Source organism: Carassius auratus, chromosome 20 (assembly GCF_003368295.1).
Source record: "Carassius auratus strain Wakin chromosome 20, ASM336829v1, whole genome shotgun sequence".
Classification (NCBI taxonomy): Eukaryota; Metazoa; Chordata; class Actinopteri; order Cypriniformes; family Cyprinidae; genus Carassius; species Carassius auratus.
In genome coordinates, this window is record NC_039262.1 from 26173477 (window position 1) to 26190143 (window position 16667).

Consider the following 16667-nt stretch of genomic DNA (forward strand, 5'->3'; position numbering starts at 1 on the left):
TTTTAAACAGTAATGGTCTTATCCTTCAAAAATATAAAAGTGTTTTAATGAGTCTTGAGACGTTTAGTATTCCACTGCTTTTGCATCCTTTTCAATTAATATTTCGATTCAGTGGTGACTGAAAGCAGTAATTTCCGAGTGTTTTAAGTTTTCTATTCATTTCCAAAGATGTGTTCAGTTTGACCCATTCAGGATGATTTACGGAGCATTAGCAAACAAGATCATGGCAGCCATTACTCCACTGAGAGCCAATCACAGCTGAGTGTAAGCGTCATTAAGTCATTTCAGTTGCAGGACCTCAATGAGAATGCAGACTGCTGTTGAAAAATGACTACTTTACACACTATTTGATTTCTTATTTTTTATATTTGTTTTTCATAGTGTCAATTATTTTCTCATTTAAATTTAACTCCTGGGAGAAAACACCCCTACTCAGAAGGCAGCTTAACTTTGTGTCACATGATCCCGAAGCCTTAAAATGCCGTCTAGGGAAGCAGCACACTACGTTTCAGAAAAGAGTCATTGAGACAGTCAGATCTGCCAGTTCTGTCAAAGTAACCTGGTACAGAAGACTATCGAGAAGATGTATGAAAACAAACATGATATCAAATGCAATAAGGCTAAAGAATAAGCAAAGCGAGGTGCTACTATCATTTTAGAAACACTGATTCATGAGGAAGCAGTGGTGAGGCAGTGTCTGCCAAGCCCAACAGGACAGACCTTCAACAGGCCAAAAACACAGCAGGGGGCTTCATGGCACCTACAGGACGTCTTGGCCAAGGAAAGAGGAAAGAGACAATCCTTTGTTTCATACCATATGCCATACAGGTCCAAGAAAGCAAGCTCTTCACATTACAGGAACTGTTCTCTTCAAAAGCTATATTGATCAGTGACAGTAAAGACATTTATAATATTACTAAAGATTTCAAAAACTACTGTTCCTTTGAACTTTGTTTCAAATAATCCTAAGAAATGTATCAGTCAGATTCACAGGCTACAGCTGCCCCATATACATACACATATACATATATATATTAGGGGTGCAACTGTACATGTATTTTTACTGAAAATGTCCAGACCGGGTCTTTCGGTTTGGTACGTATGTGTACTGAACATTTCGTTCAATTTTTTTCATTTAATTCAGACAATAAATGCCATGATCATCCCTTCCTCTTTATCACTAGTTTCACACGAAGTAAGCATGAACGGACATCTCAAGCTTCATGTAATCGCTCAATTAGTGTTTCAAAGACGTCTTTAAAACCACTTGTAAATAAAAGGTCACATAGCATTTCATTTACCTCAGGCTAGTCATCAGCTCATTATTTGTTAGAGAAATAAAGCCTAGAGAAGAGAATATATTTCATTATATTTAACGTTACCTGTTAGTGATATCTTAATTATTTAGTGTACGTTTAAAATAGTTTATGAAAAAAGTTATGACATCATATTACAACAACAAATGCTGTAACGAAACCATACTGAACATATATATATATATATATAAAATCTGTTGCACATGAGAAATAAGAGCGTGTGGAGGGACATGGGTCACTTCTAGTTCACAAATCGATTCACAACACTCTCAGAACAAGGACAGGCCGCATTACCAAAGCTGAGAGCAGCTACACACCGCAAACTCAAGGATCTGCAAACATATCTGCATTAGTCTCTAATATACTCAGATTTTAAATAAAAATGTAATAACTACCGCTGATGACACATGCAAAAGTGCTAGAACTGAACATCAGTCTTTCGACACATCATCGGACAGCCTCAATTATTGTGCCATCTATATTTATTCACTGCTTGCCTAAGGCATCAATTTTAAAAATGACGGATCAGAGCTGCATTCTGGAAAAATGTTCCTTTCAGTTTGGTAACCAAGCAAGACAAATCCAAGCATCCCGTCTCAAACGCAGACTGTGTACCATGTGATTGCCTGGATTTATTTGATGGATTCTGCACTTCAAGAAGCAGAAAATGATGCAAGAAAACTCAAAGATTTACTCTTTCCCCCCAAAACTAAGATGGATGTGAATTATGACTCAAAAACATAATTTATTAGCACCCAGTCAATGTGAAATCAATGCAGACCTTATGTTGTCCTAATACACATTGCTTACTGTGAATGATTCAAAATCCAACTTAATATAAATCTTTTCTAATGTACCGTAAAAAAGTGTGATACAAAATGAATTTACTTCAACTGATTTCTATTTTGGATGATGCTACCGAGCGCTTGGCTGAAATATCTCACTGCACAAGGAAATATGTAGAATTATGGAGGCAAAATGGGATCTATATGACTTATTTCTTCTTACCTGATTTATGTGCTATATTCCACATATTCAGAGGAATGTGAATTAAATCTGAGAGCTGCAATGAAGGGGAAGATGAGTCGGAGAGGCAGTAACTTTTATTATATTTTTATGGTTCTTTTTTGTTCTTTCTGGAGCCGACAGTATCTGACAGTAAACCTTTCCTTTTGTGATTCACAAAAGATGTTTGTAGAGATCTGGAGAGGTATGATGGGTAATAAAAGATGGCATGATTTGAAATGTTGGCTGAAACACCTCATGGTCATTTAGCATGTGCTAACGCCAAAAGCATTTCTCAAACAGGAGTGTGTTTGTGTTACTGTTACTGAAAGGCACTCACGTTAAATTTAATGATGTCATAGATGAGGTATCGCGGGACGGGCTGCCCATTCACTTTGTCGATAATCATCTCCTGAAACACAAGATGACGACGATAAGAAATGCAGATATATTGCCCATAAATCAAGTCTATGAACACCAACATGATGGAACAATGCAATAAAAAAAACTAAACAAGATATTTAACATGAAAGCTCAAGCACAGACGCAAATTAAAGAATAGTAGTGTTCATTTAATACACGGAGTCCAATTAAATCAGTATTTTTTTTTTTTTATTTAAACGTGTATATTAAAAGATTTAGGATTTAGAAAAATGTTAAACAGAAAGGTGCCAAGAGTAATTGAAATAATCAATAAAAAAATCAACATTGATCTGTGAGCTGTACTCAGACAATGCTGATCTGTGACCTACACGCTGGTCAAAAGCAGATTTTTATGAAAAAACCCTTTATAAATCCAATGGGAACATGGATTGCTCTTGTGTTTAATAATGAAAGGGATAACCTTGTTTCTGTTCAGTCACACAGCAGAGCAGCTAAAGGGGTGTTTGGGCATCCATCAGTGGTATCCATTTTACCAACGTTAATTTGTTTTTCAAAGATTCGTCTTGTTCTCAAGGTGAACACATAATTCACCTGCTGTTTTGAAATCACTGTTAGCACCAATGATACATCCAAGAAATATCATTTCTATTCAGATCAGTTCAACAAAATCAGGGTTATTAGAGGGGTTTGGCTCCTGTGTGCCCTCGGACCACAAAACCAGTCTCAAGTGTCAATTTATAAAATTGAGATTTCTACAACATTTGGAAGCTGAATAAACAAGCTTTCATTGATGTGTGGCTTGTTAGGATAGGACTATATTTGGCACGAGATACAACTTCTTGAATATCTGGAATCTGAGGGTGCAAAGAAATCTAAATATTGAGGAAATCATCTTTAAAGTTGTCCAAATTAAGATCTTCGCTATGAATATTACTAATCAAAAATTACGTTTTGATATATTTATGGTAAGAAATTGACAAAATGTCTACATGGAATATGATATTTACCTAATAATCTAATGATTTTTGGCATAAAGAAAAATCGATAATTTTGACCCATACAATGTATTTTTGGCTTTTGCTACAAATATACCCCAGCATCTCATATACTACCAAACTACTCTCAGGGTGTCCTGCACCAATAAAGATTGATCTTAAACACAGATTTATCTAATAATTAAAATAATCCGGTTCACTTTAAACTCCTCATTTTAATTAACTTTAAATTCATTACGGATGAACTTGAATCCTTCAGTTTTCACTCCGATTGAAATCTCAGTGAGGGATTAACGTCAAACTCGCTGCTGTGGAGGTTTAAATCATTAAAAAGGACATAACTGCACAATTAAAAGTGTCAGACAGAGCAGGCCTCTGAGATCTATTCTATTTATAATAAATAAATATGTGCATAAATGATTAAAAGGATGGATTAGGGTCTGATCTCGGCGGTACGTTAGAGGACAGATTTATCCTGACAGCGGATCATTACTGCTCTATGGGAACACGCAGGTCAGAGGTCAAAGGGACACGACACAGCTGATCCGTCAACCTCACCACATGCTCATCATATTATATCTGCTCTTTCAACTTTTATTCCACTCTTTGCTTGTTGATGTGCTCACCAGTACGCTCTTTTCCTCTCATAATGTACCAAACTGTTGATTTGGCCATTTCTCTGATGGATTTGTTTAGTTTTTGAAGACTAACAGTTGTCTGTTTCACTTGTATGAAGAGATACTTTGACTGCATGATGTGGTTCACAGCAACAGCTTCCAAATGCCAATGGCACACTTAGAATCAGCTCCAGACCTTTAACCTGCTTAATTGATGTAGAAATAATGAAGGAATAGCCCACATCTGTCCATGAAGTGGCTTTTGAATCAGCTTTGCATTTACTTAAGGTCCCTTGAAAAATGGGGAAGCACATATTAAAGAGCTGTAATTCTTTAACATTTCCCCCAATTTTGATGTTAAATACTCTCAAATTAAAGCTCAGAGAGCGCACTTTAAGCTTGTATTCATTATATAACTTTAACTTGAAAATGTTTTGGTCAGCAGCTAAAATAATATAAATTGTGCCTAGGTCCAAATATACACACAGACCTAACTACATCTACTGTAACATGTGATCAGTCCTTTGTAAACAAAAACTATTTCTATGTAGTCATTTATAAAGTTTTTATATTATACACTACCATTTAAATGTTTAGGCTCTGTATAATTTTGAATGAAATTCCCTTTTTTTTCTGTATCCTGAGGAAAATAATAATAAAAAAAAGGAGAAGTTCTTACAGACCCCAAACTTATAAATGGCAATATACATTAAAATTACTGTTTAACCCACTTATAGGCACTCATTAATGAAATTGGATGATAACATTTCTACTTTTAACTGCAATAGCGATTCCTTCATGGCATCATTTCAATCACAATCACAACCATTTTTTAAATGAAGTGTAACAGCACAACTCAAATTAAAGTAAAACCTGGACCTTTAATTGAGGACCCCAGCCTTTCTGATTGTGCATTTCAACCCGTGATGTTGTGAGCAAGATCCTCTTTAACAAGTAAGAAAGATACATTAGCTCACAAAACCGCCTTATTATTGACCAAACCTGTGAGCATCCATTAAATGTAGGACTAGAGCACATCCATTCTCTCTCAAACCTGATTAACAGACTTTCAATCCGTGCAATAACTCACCCCATCCAGAAGAGTGTTGGAAAGGTGGACGCGAAGATCCTTCCGGAAAGGAAACTCCAGGCTGGCAATGTGAAAGACCGAATTGTCTCTGTCAATCATATAGACGTCATCTTTTCCATCTATCAACATCATGTACCTGTAAAAACACAAGAGACGCATTGAGATGACTGAGTTTAATTTACCCCTACCCCAAATATACACATATAGGCCTGTGTGTTCCTGCTTTTGACTGTCCTTGTTAAAGCTTGCATAACTGTAAATTTATAACGGTGGCAAAAATTGATTGCATGGTACTTTTTGTTGACTTTTTTTGTGACTTTGTATTAATCATTTTGTTAAAAACTGGGCAAGATTTAATGTACAAGTCAAATTTCATATTGAGATTACATAAAAGGGTTGGCATAGAGAGTATATTATGGAGCCCTTGAGGATCCTAACAAAGACCACCAAAACAAAATAAGAAAAATCTTCCTCCAGTTCAAAAGGTTCCCAAACTTTCGCAAGTTACTCTACAAACAGGACACCAAGCAAAAGAGGGATCTGAGAGAGCTGGCGGCTGACAGAGAGAGGAATATAAGCTGCATCAGGATGTAAAATACCTTTAAATCCATCCAGAGCAAACTGAATGCATGACGGATGTACCGATAGAGCGTGAACATCACCAGCGCTTGGATGAAGCTGCAGTTAAGAGCTTTGTACCACGAAACCCTTACTTCCAAAGTTTCCATAGGCTCAAATGGAGGCTTGACCTAGGGCTGGGCGATATGGGCAAAATCTAGATCACGATATATTTCTTAATTTCGGTCGATACGATATAATTCAGATATAGATATGAAAACCATTTTAAAACACCTCGTAAGAACTGCCAGTAACATTTTTAATGTTTTTTGAAGAATACTCTTCTGCTCAGAGCTCACAGCTATCACAGAAGTCATATTCAAACCAGCAGATATCTGTTAATGCATCAAATTTGCATGTCGAAACACAAAATCATTCAACCTCAAGCTAAAGCCCTCAGTGCATGGATTCCTATTGAAATCACGGAATTTGGAAAATTTACTTAATTCACCCCAGGAGCCATATGAGACACGTTTTATTATGGATGCATGCACTTGTGGAAGGTGTGTCCTTCCACGTCATTATGCACTACTGGCCTTTTAGATGTATATAAAGGTGTCTTCAATATTTAATGCAATATAGTGGTATATCCCAGTCACATATTGTTCCGAAACTACAGACCTCTAAAATCTCTGCTTTCGGAGATTCAGAAATATTTAACATTTATTTAATAATAAAATATAAAAAAATGGCTATTAGACACAACAACGCACCAAATACAAATATCCGGGAATATGATTTGAGAGATACAGCCGAGGGAAAGATTTTCAGTAGTAGCATTTCCATTAGCCTTCAAATGGTGTAAATTGAAATTGCAAATTAAAAAATATGCCTTGCGGAAATGCGTCAATTTCACAAAAACGCCCATATGTGGCAAAAAATAAAATGTTTGCATGAGGTGGTTTTTCAAGCAATGCCAAAAAGGAATAATTTCCACATGGTTTCCATATTGTTCGGAGGACAATATTTGGCCGAGATACAACCATTTGAAAATCTGGATTCTGAGGGAGCACATATTGAGAAAATCACCTTTAAAGTTGTCCAAATTTAGTTCTTAGCAAAGCATATTACTAATCAAAAATACAGTTTTAATTTATTTACTGTAGGACATTTACAAAATATCTTCATGGAACATGATCTTTACTATATAATATAATGATTTTTGGCATAAAAGAAAATCTACAATGTACAGTACTTTTGGCTATTGCGTCAATTATACTCCAGAGACCTCAGACTGGTTTTGTAGAAGTGAGGGATAATGAACATCAGGCCAGTTTTTAATTGCAAAATAAACCCCTAGAGGTTGATCAAGACCCCACAGTGAAGCAAAGTAACAAGTAAATCAACATTATCCTGCTTAATAAACAGCTACTTGGCACTTAAGTGAATAACTAGATACAAAATATTGATTTGAGTTTATTTAGTTTCCTAGCTCACTAAACGCAAAGCTCTTTTGCAAAGGAAACAGCTTTGATTCAAGACAAGTGACCAACTTCAAACAAGACATCACACCAGTCATATCACGTTATAACACAGCTTTCACTACATTAATTATTACAGGGTCACAAAATATATATTTGTAATGAAACAGATTTATAAAATATACCTGGGCCAGAAGACATTACGATGACGTCCTATAATTTTTTTCCTCTAATACTATCAATGGGACCAGAGAGCCAGAGAAATGGCATGACATGAATTTCAGAGAGTCACACAATAATGTTGATAATGAATTGAAAATGAACTTATTTCACACATGTAATCTAAAAGCAGGGTTATGAAACGCTGCTCTGGAGGACTTTTGCAGCGTTAACCTACCATTGCAGTGCCAACCTTGTACAGTCTGAAACGAAGCAGCGTTAAAATGTTACGACTTCACGCTTAACTACACACAAACAATCAGAAACTGAACAGCGAGCTCATGTCACTGTGCTTGGTGTGAACAGAACAGCATTTATAAGAACGACGGAAAACAAGTCAACTGGAGTAAAGAGTCAAAAAAGTCTGTTCAACACAATTTGAGTATTTAAGGAACTGACAGCCAAATTAGCTAAGGCTGGATATCAACAAACTCTTTTAACTGACAGGATAACTGATGCCAGAAAAGTCTTGAGGCTTAACTATTTCTCAGGTGAAAAGTCCTAAATATTCTATATAGATGATTTATTCAATTTATTCAAACGTATTATTAGAATTCCAGATGAAAATTTAATTACTCATTAGCCAAGCTGCAAAATAACCCCACAATGAGCATAAAATCAGTCAAGCCCAGAACTCATCGTCTGTCTGCTAACTTCACAAGGACCTCTAACCTTACGTGGTTTACATCAAACTGTGAGAACGCCAGTCTGACGTAAAAGACATGAATAATACATATCTGCCATGACTCACACTTATTTGGAAAACTATCAGAAGGTTTTTTCTCTCTCTCAAGCTTGGTGTGACACATCTACATGAATCCATTATATGTTCATCATAAAGCGATCGAGTGTCTTCAGAAAAATTTGGCCTAAACTGCTACACTGAATGTTTTGAAGCATCAGCGGAGGACAGACAGAACTATCTCAGAGTTAATACAAATATCTTTATTTGTCTAACAGGTTTGGAAAAACATGAGAGCAAGCAATAGATGTTTTTAAATAAATAACAACAGCAAAATAAAATAACAACAACAGAATTTTACAATTTTGGGTGAACTATCCCTTTAAATAAATAAAACACAATTTCAGGGACAGTCTGTGGTTAGTAAATTAGGTTAGGGCTGTCACGATAACAAATTTTGCTGGACGATAAATTGTCCAAGAAATTATCGCGATAAACGATAATATTGTCTTTCTAAGACCAGTTTCAACTTATAAAATGATAATGGCATAATAATGCAGGTACACCTTTTCAAAGATCAATAAACTTTTATTTAATTTCCTGGCAGTTTCAGAGCAAGAAATATCAACATGTTGACTTTGTGTGGCTTAAAATTAATTAATTTTGTATGTTATATTATGTTTATATGCCAGTTAGGGATGCTCGTATTCACCATTTAACCGTTAACTGAAAGTAAACATTTTGACCGATGAAAGGGCCGTCACATATCATGTCTTTTCAGCGCTCAAGTTCGTTATTTCAAATGCGCATGCGTACTGCATCGAGTTACATTTTTTAAATGAAAATTGGAAAAATAAATAATCATGGTCGAAAAAATCGTGCGAAAATCGAAAATCGTTTTTATCGTGCGATTAATTGATTTATCGACCTAAATTTGGTCACACTTTATTTTAAGGTCCAATTGTTTCCATTAACATACCATCAACTACGACTTTTGCCTCAATAAACTACTAATAATTTGGTGCTTATTAATCGTAAGCAAGGTATTGGGGAGGATTAGGGATGTAGAATATGCTCATGTAGAATATGCTCATGTAGTAAATGCGCTTTATAAATACTAATAAAACTGGAAAAATATTATAATAATAGGCATGCTAATAAGCACCTGATTAAAAGTGAGACCTGGTCCCTGTACAACAATTCACCACATATTGAAAACTGGTGTGATATCAGAGCCCTCAAAAAAACTACCAAAAAAAGAAACCCATCAGTCCTCGTCGTTGCTGTAAGTTTCTTTAATTCCCTGCCATTTGGTCATTATTAAAGAGCGCTCAAACACATCACACAGTGATTCTCTGTAAGCCCCGGGTGACCAAAGCACAGATCTCCAGTTAAAGAGATCACCACGTGTTTGTAACGTCTCGGTGACGGAGAGCCGTGGCTGTTCTGCTCAACTCTAAACTGAGTTTGGACGGCTATAGATGACACATCACCCCCGCTCAATCACTTCTGCCAAGACAGAGCACATGCCGTGGTGCTTCTGAGCTGATCTGTCTTATGGACGAGTGTTTAATGATGTTCATGCAGACGTTTGAGCACATGAGCCAGCAGGGGCGCAGAGAAACGCTTTACATCATTACAGCAGACAAGCTCATGCAGAGCTGCCATAAAATGACCTGGACCTTCATTAAATGGCCCTCTATAGGGCCTTTCGCTCCGCTTCAGTTCCAGAACTAAATGTACAGTACTAAAGTACTGGGACTATTTTCCGGAAACTATTTCCCAGTACCATTTAAAGGGTTGCATTCACACAGACAGTCTGTACTAGTAAATGACATAAGCTGGTCGACAGTGATGTCATCTGTGAGCGACATTCAACAACGTTAACAAAGAAGAATAATGTTAACAACAGGAGGATGAAGGACGCTGTTATCAGAGCTGTGGTTTTTGGTGTCTCACGGGTTTCACAATAATGGACAGGGAATGTCGACGTATACGTAAAGTGATTGAAAGAATGAAGAGGACTAACCCCTGTTTCACACTGCAAGCGTGAGCGGTGCGCGAGCAGCGCAACTACATCGTCACTGCAGCAGCAGACTCTTGCAAGTATTCACACTGGAAGCTTATAAGCACAGCATCACAGCAGCGGCTGCAAAGCGTGTTCGGCAGAAAATATCACCATTTCAAACAATGGGTATAATTCTCTCAACATTTGTTTTTTATAACAATACACCATACTTTCACCCAAAACGATTAATGAAAAAGTTTAAATGGGTAAATACATATTTGTTATACTTAATTTTCTTTTCTGGCATAATTGTTAAAACAGTAGACATTGTCATTGTTGTTAAAACTCTTGACATGCTTATTCTGTGCATTTTGAACAAGTTTTGTGTAAAATCATACTTATTTTTCCATCAGAAGTGTGCTTTCACTTTAATTGAGCATGAGCAGCACAGCAAAAATAGACCGGACGCCAAACCCCCGCTGCACTGCTGTTCACGCGACGCTCCTGCTTGACGCTCATGCGCTGCTCCTGGTCCCGGTGTGAATGCACTCATTGATTAACATGGACGCCGAAAAAAATATGCGCTGCTTGCGCGCCGCTCACGCTTGCGGTGTGAAACAGGGGTAAGAATCTCCAAAGACAACTGGCAGTGTTACATTTGATACAACTGCCTGCACTTCAGCGTCCGTCCATCTATCACTGTTCATCATACTTGCAAAATAAGTTGACACAATGTTTACAGTATTTTTACACAGCATTTTTAATCATGGCGGGTGAGGGCGTTTTCGCATGCGCCTGGCCAATCGATGTCTATTTACATCACGTATAGTTGATAAATAAATTAATCGCGTGATAAAAAAAATTAGCTCAATAATATTTTCGGCAGCAAAATTTTTTTTTTCAATTTTTATTTAAATAATTTAGCATGTCATGTCATGATGTGGGGTTAGTCTGGAGCGCAGCCTGTGCAGCCCGAGGTAGAAAACACTCTCTCCGATGTCTTGATAGAGTGACCAGCTTTGGGAAGCGCCTTGCATTTGCTTGTCGATGTTTTAGTCTCAAGTGATGCAGCATTGTACTTGCACAACTATTGTACTTTAATTGAATACTCGCTTCACTTGGCTTGTTCGGCTAAATATATCTGTAGGCTTGTGGTTGCGTGTGTTAACGCGCCCAGTGCACACACACACACACAAACACACAGGCGTGCACGCGTTGTTTTCTCCTTCTTTCCTGCTCAGGCAGTTGCGCCCCTGAGGCGTCTGTCGTTGCTAAGCATCCATCAGCTGCGATCTCCGTTACCACAAGGACATTTCAGTAATGGATTTACAACTCCGAAAAAACCCTTGATGTAAGAAGAGAAGTGTTTGTGTGCACCAAGTTTTTCAATAACAACGGGGAATTTCACCCTGAAGGAAGCTGATTGAGTCGGTTCTTGTCACATGACCTGGTGCGTCATTCTGAACAGCTGAGATGTTTTTAACCAGATGTGGTGGGACGCCCTGGAAAAAACGAGCGCGTCTCGTCCATTATGAGCGCGCATACCACATCTGAAATAACAAACTTGAACACAAAAAAAGTCGTGATATGTGAACTTCATCGGTCAAATGTTTCATGTTTACTTTGGGTTAACGGTTAAACGGTGAATACGAGCATCCCTAGCTGGCACATAAACATAACATACAAAATTTATTAATTTTAAGCCACACAAAGTCAACATGTTGATATTTCTTGCTCTGAAACTGCCATAAAATAAAATAAAAGATTATTGATCTTTGAAAAGGTGTACCTGCGTTATTATGCCATTTATCATTATATTAGTTGAAACTGGTCTTAGAACGACAATATTATCATTTATCGCGATAATTTCTTGGACAATTTATCGTCCAGCAACATTTGTTATCGTGACAGGCCTAGATAGATCCACAATTGGTTCTGGTTCTATGAAAAGGTTCCCGTGGGCCGAAGACCCTTATGAGCACTAGACTTCAACGTTATAGAAACAGCACAAGAAAAGTTCACTCAAGGCCCTTTGAAGATCATCAAAAGAATAATTTTTGCTATTAATGTTATCAATGCTAACTGAAATATTTTTAATTTAAAGATAAAAAGAAAATAATTAAATAATTCGCCCAGTTCTAGATGGTCAGATATCGTTCATCTCGTCTAAGTCTTACTTCTGGCTTCTGGAAAAGTGTCTGAATAACACACACAACCTGCCAAAGCTCACTATGACCTTCAAATAATAATAATAAAGTGAATAATAATAAAAAAAGAACTGGTCACTCCAAACCATAAGCGTCATCAAGTTCAAAAAGGCTGCATTTATTTAATCAAAAACACATATAGTGAAATAGTTTTTACAATTTAAAATACCTGTTTTCTAATTTAATTTATTTTTAAACGTAATTTATTTCTGTGATGCAAAGCCTTCAGAAATCATTCTAACATGCTCTTGTGATGCTCAAGAAACAATTCTGATTATTATTATTTTTATTATTATTATTATTATTATTATCAGTGTTGAAACCTGCTAAATATTTTTGTGGAAACTGGGATCGATTTTTTCCAGGATGAATAGAAAGAAACCTTTGAAACATTATAAATGTCTTTAATGTCAGGTTTGATTAATTTAATGCACCCTTGTTGAGAAACACTTTGAATATGTAATTATTGTGACTAAAAACATCTCCTCAAAATGAAAGCACTATTTAATCCAAGCTGCAAAAACGACTTAAACCTTAAATTATCCTTAACAACACAACCAAGATCTCATTAACATATGACCTCTCAAATTTACATATCATCTACTCCGTAATCAGCAAATTCATGCACTTAATTTGCATACTAAAAAAAGTACAACAGCAAAAATAGCCTGTTTAATTATAAGAGTAAGAGAGCAGGTGGTCAAAAATAGCCACAAAACTAATCGTGAACACATTTTTTCTCTAAGAAAAGCCTTAAGGACAGTGGGAAAGAGTAATACTGCTATATAAATGAAGATAGTTGTAATAATGTTGTGTGGTGAGATGAGATGCCACAGTGGGTCTGGATCACAGCAGCAGTGTATTAGAGCGCAGGACTCACCGCGTGCCGTCTGCTTTCCAGCTGACTTTATAAACGTTCTGCTCCAACAGACGGATGTTCCTGCGGTCCATCGATACGGGCTGAGCTCCGGGAAACCCCGATCTGAAAAATAAACACATTATGGGACACACTGCTGGCTCGTCTTAATCGATCTCGTCTCATCAGTGAAAGTCAATCACGTCTGTGGTTTCTTCAGGCAGACTTCAGCACTTTCCATTAATAGGGTACAGAAATCTTTTCCGTTACTTATTATGCACAGATACCATGTTCTTCAGATGTTCACCGTATCTATTTTCTAAAGCATGTTTTCGACTGGCAGCTCATCCATGCATGCGCTTTTTATTTATTTTTTACCAAAAACACTGGTAACACTACAGTGAAGCTCTTAACAGGGGACACTTATTCACTATTAACTTTGACTTTTACCTCAATAAATTACTCATTTGGTGCTTATTAATAGTTAGTAAGTTGTTAAGTTTATTTAGGATTAAATGGCTAATGTTCTATTAATATGCATGCTAATAAGCAACTAGTTAAATAAAGCGTTTTTGTCTTTTGTTTTGTTGCTATTTTGCCTTTATCTGGAGAGGATGGTGTAGAGTAGACGGTAGGTGAAGTGGGGTGGGATCGGGAAAGCTAATTCTAAAATCATAATTATTGCCAAATATTGTTACCAAATATTACCAAATTATTATTAAATATTATCTCATGCATGGGAAGTTTTATCAGCATTTTTTTTTTTTACACTGTAGTAATATTTTAATTTAATTTAGAGTATGTTTATTTAATGCTTATTGCTAGGAAAACATTACATTTGGTAAAAGGGCAGCAAACATTTCAAGCCATAAATAAAATAAATAAAATATTTATTTGACATAATTCGACATCCTGAGGTTGACGAGCAGCATTCCCTGAAGGTTAAGAAATTTATTTCATTGTGCCTTTTTCCGAGAAATAAAAGTATGATGTCTGAGTATTAATTTGTTCCCTGTTTGCGTCCCTCACACATTTACGGTCCTCACAATCTGAATAGTTTCCATTACTAAGCACACACACACACACACACACACACACACACACACAGACTCACCTGTCCCACTCAGAGAACTCCTGACACTTCCTCTGGATCAGGCCGAGCTTGGGCTGTGACGTGACTTGAGTGACTCCTCTGACAGACACTCCCTCCAGAAACACAGCGTGCTGAGACACAAACACACAAACACTCAGAAGAGAGGAAGTTATAACAGACCAGTCACACGGTCAGAGAGGAGTCTCGTTAATGAGCTGAGCTGAGTTCCTCTCACCAGTTTCAGCCGTTCTTTCTTCTTCTTGCCCTGACTGGAGTGAGAGGAGCTGGGCTCGGAGCCCTGAGCGACGGCATTCCCATCATCGTCCACATCTTCATCCTCCTCCTCTTCATCGAAGCACCACTCGGGCAGAGCAGGGGCGGGCGGCGCGTCCTCCACGTCCCCGTAGCGGCGGAAGAGCTCCTTCAGATAGTCGGCTTTATAGATGCCCGGGGGGCGAGCCTGAGCGAACGCTGCCACAGCGGCCTCGATACTGACACACACAACACACACCAGAGCTCGCTGTTAACATCTGCATCTAATGACTTGATTACAGCCAGTACAATTATAACAAAGAAATTAAAGACAAAAAACAGAATCATCCACTTATAATGAAGCTCAAAGTCTACTGAATAAACGTTATGAAGACAGCTAAACTGCCTGCCAGATATCAAGTTTATATTCATGGCAAACTGGAGGAATCTGCTTCTCTCTTATAAAATATGACAGAATATGTCCTTATGACGGATGAATTTCTCTAAGCTACAGCAGTATGTCTTCACTAACTTGGGGGGAAACAACCACATGGCATCAAAATAAAAACTAAAGAATTAAGAAAGATTTTCAATGACACAAAACCTATTTATATTAGGGGTGACCCCAAATAATCTTTGAATCAATGCTTTGATTCGAGGACCCTGATTCAACTACCAATCTAACAGTCGAATATTCACGGGGGGTTATTGATTATACCATTCTGACTGTATGGGGGAGCTCAAATGTCTGTTTTTCTCCCAATAAGTTAATATACAGCCTATTATGATGAAGATATAAGAATCTTTTCAATATTTAATGAACAAATATTTTAAAGTGCGTGAATAAACCCAACCACCATTATAGATTTATGTGTCACTTTCCATAATCCGTGACCGACAGAGGAGCATCTTGGTGGCAGGGATTAAAACTTTATCAAGACTCAAACTGACACAGGCAGAGACTGGATTTTTTCGAACAGGTAGTGTACAAGTGATTTCAAAACATTTCAGCCGATGTATATATATTGTGGATATATTATTTACCTGATATAACATGCATTTGGTTTTGAGTTAAGTGCTTCATTGTAGTATTACGGTGATATCTCTTCAGCGCACAGAGCGAACAGGTCAAACTACAAAGAAGAATATTAATAACTATGACTGGGACTGTTATATACATACTTTTATAATGAGAAGACCATTATATTCAAACGTAGGGCTGTGAATCTTTGGGAAGACAGCGATTTGATTTGATTCGATTCACGATTCATAGGTTTTCAATTCGATTCAAGAACAATTTTTGCTCATTTAGAACGATTCAATCCACAATTAATTTCAATTCGATTCAATTAAAACATCTGCATTATTTAAGTGCATTCACGGGATTATTTAAATGCTTAGTCAGTGGGCAAATTACAGCAGCCTTTATGATTAGAGAACCATAGGTTAAAAAAAATATATATATTTTTTTAACAACGAATTCTCTTCTTTTTTTATTACTTTTAATTAGCTATAAGAAATCAAATACACTGCTGGACAATAATCAATCATTTGTAATCAATCATTTTTTTCCTAATGGCAATTTTATGATTGTTGTATATACTAGGCAACATTTAATTAGAAATTATTTACATTTTCTGCACAGAATGAGGTAGAAAATATACTTTATACACTGTAATTGATGATATGTCAATTAGCACTTTATCATTCATAAATTGTATTTATTGTGGTTTTTTTAACGTTTCATCAGTTCATTCTGCTTTTATTCAGTTTAGCTGCCTGTCTATGAGAGCGAGATCACTTCTCTTTCAGTCTGAAAACTTCTTAATCTCATATTCACAAAATAAAATGCTACAGAAGGTATTTAACTTTTCCTCTCCATCGACGAATGATGATTCTGAAAG

The 16667-nt window shown here is 36.7% G+C and overlaps 1 protein-coding gene across 1 annotated transcript in view; it reads right to left on the minus strand.

The window, feature by feature from the left end:
• rngtt (RNA guanylyltransferase and 5'-phosphatase) overlaps positions 1-16667 on the minus strand; it is a 108667-nt gene that overhangs the window by 77625 nt on the left and 14375 nt on the right. Inside the window, exons 6-10 of the mRNA XM_026194970.1 lie at positions 14747-15002; positions 14533-14642; positions 13443-13544; positions 5408-5543; positions 2662-2733 (exon numbers count right to left, since the gene is read on the minus strand). Coding sequence (XP_026050755.1) covers positions 2662-2733; positions 5408-5543; positions 13443-13544; positions 14533-14642; positions 14747-15002 — 676 coding nt within the window. The remainder of the gene's footprint in view (positions 1-2661; positions 2734-5407; positions 5544-13442; positions 13545-14532; positions 14643-14746; positions 15003-16667) is intronic.